General features: G+C 42.7%; 1 protein-coding gene across 1 annotated transcript in view; it reads left to right on the top strand.

Moving 5' to 3' along the window:
• Positions 1-12,031, top strand: part of Kif19A (Kinesin family member 19A) — a 133,001-nt gene that overhangs the window by 43,137 nt on the left and 77,833 nt on the right. Inside the window, exon 6 of the mRNA XM_080286986.1 lies at positions 8,971-9,063. Within this exon, the coding sequence (XP_080143112.1) occupies positions 8,971-9,063 (93 nt within the window). The remainder of the gene's footprint in view (positions 1-8,970; positions 9,064-12,031) is intronic.

Here is a 12,031-nt window from a genome sequence, read left to right as displayed (position 1 = left end):
ACCAGAAGGCGTCCCACTCAAAAACCATATATCCTTATAATATCACTTAATAACAGCCGTAATATCCATACAATTTTTACCTGAATGATTATGAAACTGACGCAATATTCTGATTAATTTTTTTGTTCCGAAAATCAGTATGTTGTGTCGAAAGTCATTGGTCTTGTTGTTTTCTGTAATCTATCTGTCTATCTATCTATTGCCAGACGCCTTAATCCCGTAAGGGGTGGCCACAAACAAATCGCCTCCATGTCGCTTGTGGAGTTCTTGTGTTGCTCAGTCTGCTGGTGTGGGCATGGTTGCGGCAGTTGGAGTACGAAATGAATAAATAATGCAGGATAGACACCAATAACGAGAGGTTGCCTGGTGGAGGTGAAGTGTTGTAGGAAGAATCCGAATTTGATTGCTGTGCCGGTCCGGATTTTAGACCCAGTTTGTTTCCTGTTCTCCCTAACGCCTCCTCATCGATTTATTTTTGGATATGGGTGACTGATGTACTTATGTTATTTATGCTGAGTATGACGATATTGGAAGGATTTATGTAGCAAAGAGGACAGTAAGGTGTTATAAAAAAAATAAATCACTCAGGAAAAGGTGTTAGGGAGCTTCCTTAGCGAACGAAAATACTGGGAATTATCTCTCTCAAAAAATCTCATATATGGAGAGAGAGAAAGAGAGAGAGAGAGAGAGAGACAGAGAGAGAGAGAGATGGGTATATAGATATATTGACAGAGAGAGAGAGAGAGAGAGAGAGAGAGAGAGAGAGAGAGAGAGAGAGAGAGAAAGAGAGAGATGGGTATATAGATATATTGACAGATGGAGAGAGAGAGAGAGAGAGAGAGAGAGATGGGTATATAGATATATTGACAGATGGAGAGAGGGAGAGAGAGAGAGAGAGAGAGAGAGAGAGAGAGAGATGGGTATATAGATATATTGACAGATGGAGAGAGAGAGAGAGAGAGCGAGAGCGAGAGCGAGAGATGGGTATATAGATATATTGACAGATGGAGAGAGAGAGAGAGAGAGAGAGTGAGAGAGAGAGTTGGGTATATAGATATATTGACAGATGGAGAGAGAGAGAGAGAGAGAGAGAGAGAGAGAGAGAGAGAGAGAGAGAGAGAGAGATATATATATAGATATATAGAGAGAGAGAGAGAGAGAGAGAGAGAGAGAGAGAGAGAGAGAGAGAGAGAGAGAGAGAGAGATGGGTATATAGATATATTGAGAGAGAGAGAGAGAGAGAGATGGGTATATATATATATTGAGAGAGAGAGAGAGAGAGAGAGAGAGAGAGAGAGAGAGAGAGAGAGAGAGATGGGTATATAGATATATTGACAGATGGAGAGAGAGAGAGCGAGAGCGAGAGCGAGAGATGGGTATATAGATATATTGACAGATGGAGAGAGAGAGAGAGAGAGAGTGAGAGAGAGAGTTGGGTATATAGATATATTGACAGATGGAGAGAGAGAGAGAGAGAGAGAGAGAGAGAGATGGGTATATAGATATATAGACAGATGGAGAGAGAGAGAGAGAGAGAGAGAGAGAGATGGGTATATAGATATATTGACAGAGAGAGAGAGAGAGAGAGATGGGTATATAGATATATTGACAGAGAGAGAGAGAGAGAGAGAGAGAGAGAGAGAGAGATGGGTATATAGATATATTAACAGATGGAGAGAGAGAGAGAGAGAGAGAGAGAGAGAGAGAGATGGGTATATAGATATATTAACAGAGAGAGAGAGAGAGAGAGAGAGAGAGAGAGAGAGAGAGAGAGAGAGAGATGGGTATATAGATATATTAACAGATGGAGAGAGAGAGAGAGAGAGAGAGAGAGAGAGAGAGAGAGAGAGAGAGAGAGAGAGAGAGAGAGAGAGATGGGTATATAGATATATTAACAGATGGAGAGAGAGAGAGAGAGAGAGCGAGAGAGAGAGATGGGTATATAGATATATTGACAGAGAGAGAGAGAGAGAGATGGGTATATAGATATATTGACAGAGAGAGAGAGAGAGAGAGAGAGAGAGAGAGAGAGAGAGAGAGAGAGAGAGCGAGAGATGGGTATATAGATATATTAACAGATGGAGAGAGAGAGAGAGAGAGAGAGAGAGAGAGTTGGGTATATAGATATATTGACAGATTGAGAGAGAGAGAGAGAGAGAGCGAGAGATGGGTATATAGATATATTGACAGATGGAGAGAGAGAGAGAGAGAGAGAGAGAGATGGGTATATAGATATATTAACAGATGGAGAGAGAGAGAGAGAGCGAGAGATGGGTATATAGATATATTGACAGAGAGAGAGAGAGAGAGAGAGAGAGAGAGAGAGAGAGAGAGAGAGATGGTTATATAGATATATTTACAGATTGAGAGAGAGAGAGAGAGAGAGAGAGAGAGAGAGAGATGGGTATATAGATATATTGACAGATGGAGAGAGAGAGAGAGAGAGAGAGAGAGAGAGAGAGAGAGAGAGAGAGAGAGAGAGAGAGATGGGTATATAGATATATTGACAGATGGAGAGAGAGAGAGAGAGAGAGAGAGATGGGTATATAGATATATTGACAGATGGAGAGAGAGAGAGAGAGAGAGAGAGAGAGAGAGAGAGAGAGAGAGAGAGAGAGAGAGAGATGGGTATATAGATATATTGACATGGAGAGAGAGAGAGAGAGAGAGAGAGAGAGAGAGATGGGTATATAGATATATTGACAGATGGAGAGAGAGAGAGAGAGACTACTGTAGATTGATAGAGGTAGATGGACGGGTAATCTAGTGACATGTTTAGATAGATATATTGATAGATCTACCTAAAGTGAGAGAGAGAGAGAGAGAGAGAGAGAGAGAGAGAGAGAGAGAGAGGAGATTGTGCTGCTGGTACGGCTTAGTGGTAACTATCTGACTTGCATTATTTCTTCATTCCTACTCCCACTGCCACACCCACACCAGCAGACAGAGCCGTGCCTGTATACCAACTCTTATTGTGATTGTGGGATACGCCTTTGTAGTCTGAAAAATTTAGGCAGCTCTCTCTTTCTCTCTCTCTCTCTCTCTCTCTCTTCATATATATTTAGGCGGTGGTCACATTGTCGTCACATACAGTACAGCTCCTTGGGTCAGTACCGAGAGAGAGAGAGAGAGAGAGAGAGAGAGAGAGAGAGAGGGAGAGAAGCATGAATCGTAGTAGGACAAGACCACAAGACGTGTGAGAGAGAGAGAGAGAGAAAGAGAGTATATGTGTGTACAGTACAGTAATATGGAGTGTATGCTTGTGTGTACGAGTATATGTATGTATGTGTATATATGTATGTGTGTACAGTAACATGGAGTAAGTGTATGCTTGAGTGTATATGTATGTATGCGTGTGTACAGTATAAATGCGTGTGCGTATGTGTGCATGTATGTATAACTTCCCCAATTACTTCCTGTTGATCTCCCCTTTTACACACACACACTCACTTTCACTTATATTTTTTATATATATATATATTTGAGTTTATTTTGAACTTACTGGCTTCGTTTTTTTTTGTTTTTTACCTTTTATCTTTACGCCTTTATTCCCTCTTATTATTATTTATTCTTCCGTTTATTTCTCTTCGTCTCTCCTCCCTTTTCTATCCTTTACTTTGTATTTATATTCCTGTCTTCCTTTATTCTCACCTTACGATTTTCTGTCTATCTCTTGCCAGACGCCTTAATCCCATAAGGGGTGGCCACAAACAAATAGCCTCCATGTCGCCCTGTCCCCCACCATTTCATTGCCCTGCTCCCAGCTCACCCCCCCCCCTCTCATAATACCTCCTCCACTCCATCCCTCCATCTCATCCCTGGCCTCCCCTTCACTTTCCCCCTCCTCCACCTCACTCACATACACTCTCCTCGTCAGTCTCTCACTCTCCATCCTCTCCACATGGCCAAACCACCTCAGTGTGTTGCTCCTAACGCTTCCCATCACATCCACACCACAACGCTCCTTCACATCCTCATTTATCAGTCTGTCTCTCCATGTAACTCCACATCCACCTCACTCACATACACTCTCCTCGTCAGTCTCTCACTCTCCATCCTCTCCACATGGCCAAACCACCTCAGTGTGTTTCTCCTAATGCTTCCCATCACATCCACATCCACACCACAACGCTCCTTCACATCCTCATTTATCAGTCTGTCTCTCCATGTAACTCCACATACACGCTCTCACATACACTCTCCTAGTCAGTCTCTCACTCTCCATCCTCTCCACATGGCCAAACCGCCTCAGTGTGTTTCTCCTAACGCTTCCTATCACATCCACATCCACACCACAACGCTCCTTCACTCCCTTATGATTTTATACCTTTTATTCTCCATTTTCTTTATTTTTCTTTCAGTCTTCCCTCCTTTTATCCACTTTCTTTTACCCTCCTTTTATATCTGTCAATCTGTATCTCTATCTATCTATCTATCTACCTATCTTTTTATGTATTTATTTATTTATTTCCACCTTTCCCATGTCTTTATCTTTTTTTTTTGTCCTATATTTGTATTCATTTTCTTTCGCTATTTTCCGTTTTCATTTGACGTATTACCTTCGTTTTCTTTCGTTTTTACCTTTCTCATTTTTCATATATTTTTTTATTTTTATTTATTCATTTATGCAATAGGTCAACTCTGGAACTGTCTCCCTCTGTCTGTATTTCCTACTTCCTATGATCTCCAGTCTTTCCAACGCAGTGTGTCCAGGCATCTCGAAATGAACTCATCTTGAATTTGGCTCGCTTTTGTATTGTTTTTGTTTTTTCTTGGAAGGAACGATTTGCGGGCTCCTGGCCTTTGGTTCCTTCTTTCTTGCATAAAAAAAAAATATTGCTTTTTTGAGCCATATATATTTTTCGTCGTCATTTTCCTTTATATATTCATTCTTTCCTATATCCTTTTCGTTTTCTCATTATCCGCTCTCTCTCTCTCTCTCCCAGTGAACTGTTTACCGTGTTTACCTCGTTGTCAAGCATTACTCATTCACCCCGCACCCATCCTCCTCCTCCTCCTCATACTTTTTCACTCTCGCCCCCTCCCTTCATCCTCCCTCCCCTCTCTCTCTCTCTCTCTCTCTCTCTCTCTCTCTCTCTCTCTCTCTCAGTACACAGAGGGGCAGGTACACACACACACACACACACACACACACACACACACACACACACACACACACACACACCCCGCTCGCTGGTGCAGTGGTAACGCTCTCGCCTGCCAACTGGTGGACGGGAGTTCGCGCCTCGCTCAGGTTGCGAAAAGTTTCACTGACGAAGTGGGTGGTTACTGTCCCCCTTGAGCAAGGGGACGGGTGTGTGGGTGTGTGAAGGTCACAGCCTTGCCCTTAGATCGGACTATATGAGCTCTCAGCTCCCTTCCGGGAGGGTAAAAGCTGACGATCACGACCATCAAGTGATCCTGACCGACCCGGTGAATTACACACACACACACACACACACACACACAGCATACATACTCGTAAATACATATACACATGCAGCACATACACACATACGTACATACATGATTATATATTCACTCACATAGAGGCATACATTCACTCCTATAATTACACACACACACACACTCCGCATACATACATATACATACATACATACATATACACGCACACACACGCCACCAACCACCACCACTGTCAATCGTTACTACAACAATTACCACCATCACTACAAGATTAGGTTCACCACCACCACCTCCACCACCACCACCACAACTGCTGCCTCCACCACCACCACCACCACAACTGCTCCACCACCACCACCACCACAATACCTAATACTGTTGTCAGCCACCCTTTTAACTAACCTGCCTTCCATTCTCTACCATCACCGTGACCACCACTACTACGAGCTGCAGACAGTAACTACCACTACCACAGTATTACTACCACCACTACCACCACCACATACCATCCTCACCATAACTACCACAACTACCACTATCTCTACCACATATTGCGCTGACGAGGGGCCTACACGTGGTGGCGCTGTGCATCCTGGGTGGTGCAGTTGCGGCGTCCACCCGGGAGGCGGATCACCTCTTATTTCCTTGCACCTCGCCGTGGGAAGGGCCCTGGTCCGACCCTGGTGAGGCGCTGTCTACCACAAGGGGGCGCCGGATCCCTACACGGTGTATGTACTGTACTGTACCTGTAGGACGGCCCCACAGAACCACTTGCTTACATGTGGTTGACGGGTCTGCTCGGCCAAAGACCAGGGGTAAGCAACAACAACAATAACAACAATCACAACCCTCATCACCATCGTCACTATAGCAACAACAACAACTATAACAACAATTCATATCACCATCATTATAGCGACTTAAACCAGATAAACAAATTTAACCCCTTTCAGTTTGGTTTATGGCTGTGTGTGGTCAGGTTGGAGGGGTGGTTTGATTAGTAACCAAGGAGACGCAACCCTACCACATAAATTAGGCTTGTGGAAATTCAGGCATCACCACCACCATCACCACCTCCACCACCACCATCACCACCTCCACCACCACCACCATCACCTCCACCAACATCACCTCCACCACCACCACCTCCACCACCACCACCACCACCACCACCTCCACCACCACCACCTCCACCACCACCACCACCACCACCATCACCACCATCACCTCCACCACCATCACCTCCACCACCACCACCACCACCACCACTCACTGCTAATATCACATTCACATCACCATCACCACTATCACCACTGCCTCACTACCCTGCCTTATCTCCACCACTATCACCACCACCACCACCACCATCACAGTCCATACTACCTCCTCCTCCTCCTCCTTTTCCTCTCTCTCTCTCTCTCTCTCTCTCTCTCTCTCTGTCCTCACCAGGAAATGAAAAAGTAACTTGTAATATCGATGTTTGCATGTCCTTTGTGGCGTCGTGTGGGTAAGATTGAGGCCCGGATTTCTCAGTACGGAAGCTCCCTAACACCTCTTCCTTACCGATTTATTTTCAGATACGCCTGGCTAATAGCGTTATGTACGTTATTTAGGCAGAGGATCGTGATATTAACATGATTTAAGTAACACAGAAGAGGACGGCATTATCAAGCAAACTAAATCGCCTAGGGAAAGGTGTTAGGCAGCTCCTGTTAATTTGAGCCCCCCCCCCTTTTTTTCTGCAAAAATGTTTCTGTTCTTGTCGGGAAGGAGTCTTCGTGATACCTCTTGCTTAGCGATTTATTTTTGGATATGGGTGGTTAATATTCTTTTGTACGTTTTTTATGCAGAGTATGGCGATGTTTGAAGGGTTTATGTAACATAGAATAGGACAGTAAGGTGTAATAAACAAAATAAGTCGCTTAGGAAAAGGTTTTAGGGAGCTTCCTTAACCGACGAGAATACGAACCTACTGTTGACCACACGATTATTATTGTTACTAAATTATTATTATTATTATTATTATTATTATTATTATTATTATTATATTCATGTTACCTTCATACTGTGGCCCGTATTCTCGTAGTTTAAGAAAGCTCCCTGACACCTATTCCCAAGCGATTTATTTTGGTTACCGTATTAAAATTTACTCTTAGTTTGTATTAAATTCTTCTATTATCGCCTCATTTTACATACATAACGTACAGACGGGTATTAATCAGTCATATGTAAAAATAAATCACAAAGGAAGAGGTGTTATGGAGCCAATGGAAGAGACTTTTGAACTTATCGCAGAAATAATATATAAAAATTCAAATTGTTGGTTTTAAAATACAAGCTGTTAAGGATGAGATAATATTTAATTCACCTTGTTTAAATGAAGTCAAATCGTCAGGTGGTAGAGAAATATATAAAATCTCGTATTGTGGGTCTTAAAATACAGACTATGAAGGATGAGATAATATTTAATTCACCTTGTTTGTTGTATGCCAATATTCGTTAGCAGGCGCAACAGGTGTAAACATCCTGGTTGTCATGGCAACGACCCCTGCTTACATTAGTTCGTTCATATTAACCTGGCGGAAATTTTCATCCTGTTACCGTTTATTTCTCGTAGGTCAGTGGCGGAATGTAACTGTACTGTGACTGCATCTTTCATCGCACTTCCTCGTGACTAGCACTGTATTTTAATTTTAAACTCGTTATAGTTCAGGGACAGAATAATCTACTGTTGCTGCTGTACGTCCTTCCCATAACACCATGTCGTGATAAGTATCATATTCTAGTGTAATCAGTTACAGCAGTTTCGTAGCGCAAAAAGTGATCGGGGAAAGTGATGAAACTCCTGCGTATGGTCTGCAAACCTTACAATATCTTCATTACATACGAAAACTTCAAACGGTAAGAATGGTTAAATATATCAGTATTTTATGCAAGTACATTTTACAGCACAGTTTTAAATAAATACAGGAAATATTACTGTAGTCTTTTTAGAGTTGCGAAGGAGTTTAAGGAGATTCGGAAGAATTGTTCATCTTCGCATTGGTACGGAAGTTTAGTAAACTCAGCGCATTGAAGGTGAAGAGATGGCAGATTTAGCCCAAGTGGACGGAATATCGTGGCTGGGATTTCATGGGCTTGAACGGTGAGTAGATGAGTTTGTGGGTTATTTCACTGGGCGTGCTGAAGGTTAGTTCTCCTTCTGTTGGGTGGGGGCAGGGTGGCTCGTTGGTGGAGGGTCGGACTCGGGACCGGGGAGTCGGACCGTCGGAGTTCGAGCCACGTCCGGTAGCTGCCATGCTAGGAGCGGGAGGGGTAGCGCCCTCCTGTCACCTAGCAGGGCTGTGTGATCTAATAAGGTCTAGCTCGGGGGAACATTTCCCTTCCCTTTCCTTCTGTCGTGTTTTCTTCTTTACTAATTTCTCAGTGGATGATGATGATGATTAAATAATAGTGGCGGTGATGGTAATGATGATGATGGTGAAAAGGGTTGTGGTGAAGGCGATGATGTTGAGTAGCCTGACTGTGGTGTTTTGTCCGCAGGTGATGCTGCTGCTGCAGAAGGGCAACAGGGAACGCACATGTGAGCCAACCGCCGCCAACAAGACATCATCACGTAGCCATGCTCTCCTACAGGTCAGAAAGATTGTTGTATTTTTGCTTACAGTACAGGTAGTAGTTGTAGCCCCAGGTTCATCTGAAAAATGTGAGCACAGTGCACTGCAGGCTGATTTTTTTTTTTTATGTGTCCGACTCTGGGCAAAGGCTTCAGGGCCTATTTCTCAGGGGCAGGTGCCTATCCCAAGGCCCAGTAGTCCTCCTACACCTCCACATGTCACCACTTCGACGCTAACACCCACCGTCCATACTGAATACATGCTAGGGCTGTCTCATACAGGACTGGTGTACTAGTATCAGCGGGGGTACTTTTACGACATGTCGTCGGGTCTTCTGGTTGATCAGGAAAGTCTGCTTTTATGAAATTCAAATCCCTAAACTGTTCCCTGCCCCAGTCGGGATTCGAACCTTGGTCCACTGGGACTGAAGGCCGCCTCTCTACCGATTCAGCCACAACCTCCTCCTGCCGCTCACCATCCTCATTTGGAGGGGACGGGGAAATACCTGTACTTGAAGGAAGTGTGTATAACCAGGCAGCTCTGTCAGCATGTAATTATACTGGTGCTGCCATATGAAAAGCAGCCCAGCAATGACACTTACAGTAAACCCTCTCTGTAACAAATCTCCTGTTACTGAATTTCAACATTAATGAACCAGCAAAACCTGCCCTACAGTCATCTCGTGTACTGATCAAGGTTTTGTGTCACACACGGATGCTGCTGATTTACCAACGTAGTCAAAATATAGCATCTCTGCCTGCCAGTTTGTAAACACTTCGATGGCACTCCACCTTAATTATAATTTAATATTAATATTTGTAATAAAAAATTTTATATTAATACATATACTGTAATAATAATTAATAATAATAATAATAATAATGACATATTTGTCCAGTGTTGCATTATGTGGCATAGGTCATTATCCATTGCAGCAGATGACAGAATTTCCCCCAAGAAAATTCCCTGGGAAGTAAAAAAATTGAATCCCTCTCCATTTGTCTTGTCACCCAAACACAGTATCCTGGCAGCTTTTCAATAGTGACATTTTATCATCTTGTTACGGTATTTAAGGGTGTTTTTTCTGTCTTTAAGCAGTTATATTGTACAGGTATATGGTTCAATAGGGAGTTAGATCCCCTTTAGGGTGGTTTTTGGGGTACAGTACTACTTCATTCTCCGTCGCAACTATCACTGTCTGACACCCCCCTTGGCCGCAGTACGATGAATTACTGAGAGTTTACTGTAATAATAATAAAGTCAACATATTGAAGAAAATAGTGGGGAGTTTAAATCATCTGGAGGTTGCAACAACAGTCAGTCCTTCTCTGCCCAATATCCATAGCTAGACTGATGCTGTACTTCTGGAAAGAATGATTGCAGATGTTATGTCTTTGTGCCTCCTGCCCTCTACCATCAGGCTGCCCTCTTTCTGCCACATACCTTGTTAATTGTATTGGTTTACAGTATTATGATTTATTTTTTTTATAATTTACAGCCTATATATACCTCACTCTAGACAGGAAAAAGGTCAGGATAATGATCTTGAAACAATGTTGAGTTTTAAAGTAGAGGTACTGCAGTGTATGTAAGAAACATACATACATACATCGTCTAATCCTGTGTTGCCCCATGAGGAGCATAGAAGCCTGGGGCTAGGCAAGTTGGTCCTGACTTTTAAGATGAGAGTGACCAGCCTCATATCCCTGAGTGGCATTACATGAGCAATAAACCCCAGCCACCCCTTGTATATAAACCTATACAGGCTCAAGCCGCTTGAATCACCCTTATTACCCACTAAATCACCAGGCGCCATAGTTTGGTTATATGGTTACCAGCCAGCGTCGTAAATGGTTTCCTGGTGTACGGGAAACCATTTGGCTTGTCACTCAGTGTAGAGTTTCCCATAGACAGAAGGAAGAGGAAAGAAGGAAAGAAAGACAGAAGAGGAAGGAAGGAAGGAAGGAAGAGAGGAAATGGCAGTCTCCTGAGAGCAGCAAGACATCGATGAGTGGATGGTGAGTGCCCCCACTCTGGTAGATATATATTGAACCAGGCTTCATAAATAACGGTAACTGTTGAACATTGCAGTTAACTCCTCCACACTGATGATGTATTTTTTTTTTCCTCCACCATACCGATGATTATATGCAGTTTAAAAACACCTTTAGTCCTGAGCAGGTTAATGAAGATGCTATTTAAACCTGCCAGTTCAAAAGGTGTCCCATAACCTATATGGAATTATCTAGGGATAGCAAGACTAAATAACAATACATCACTGAATTGAAAGTGTTTACTGAATTTTGGATTTAATGTCACACCATACACCATATTTAGTCTATTTTATATTGAGTTTATTTGTACATGAAGAGGTATAGCCAGGATTTTTTAAGGAGGTCAGCATTAGTGCCCATAGATTTGTCTGTGAGCGCAGTGAGCCTCTATGACAGCAAAGGGTGTCATGGGTCTTTGAATTCAGAAACAAGAAAAAAATAATAATTTCAGACTCACTTTGAGGCCATAAGGTATGGGTTCAATATTTGGACATAGCCAAGGTCAGTATTAAGTGCCTGATACAATATGATGCTGTACTTAGAAGCTGTAAGTACAGTAGATAGGTAAGAGAATTGGAGTAGTACTGGAGTCAGTTCTGTGAAACCTTTCTTCAACTTGGATTGTCTAAGACTGCTTCAGTATGCTTAGTACTGTATGTATCTTTTCACTCACGCTGAATCATTAGCTCAGCCCTTGTCTCAGCTAGTTGCTAGGCTGAGTCTGCATTCTTCTACATGGGGTTAAAAGAATTGGTTTGCAACTTGTCAAAATTTGTTTATACCTGAGGCCAAATACTGTACCTTTGTGCTGGTAAGATTGACCATAATTTAAATCAAGGAAGCATTACTGGTAAGGATGGTAAAATATGGTAATAAGTGGTGGATTATAGTTTTCTTTGTAAAAGTTACACAGTAATTGCCTAAGAAAAAAGT

The sequence above is a fragment of the Coenobita brevimanus genome, chromosome 115, assembly GCF_032717465.1.
Source record: "Coenobita brevimanus isolate Jiangsu-jjx chromosome 115, ASM3271746v2, whole genome shotgun sequence".
In the NCBI taxonomy this organism is placed as follows: domain Eukaryota; kingdom Metazoa; phylum Arthropoda; class Malacostraca; order Decapoda; family Coenobitidae; genus Coenobita; species Coenobita brevimanus.
Note: the sequence above shows the minus strand (reverse complement) of the source record. Positions and strands in the feature narration are given on the sequence as shown.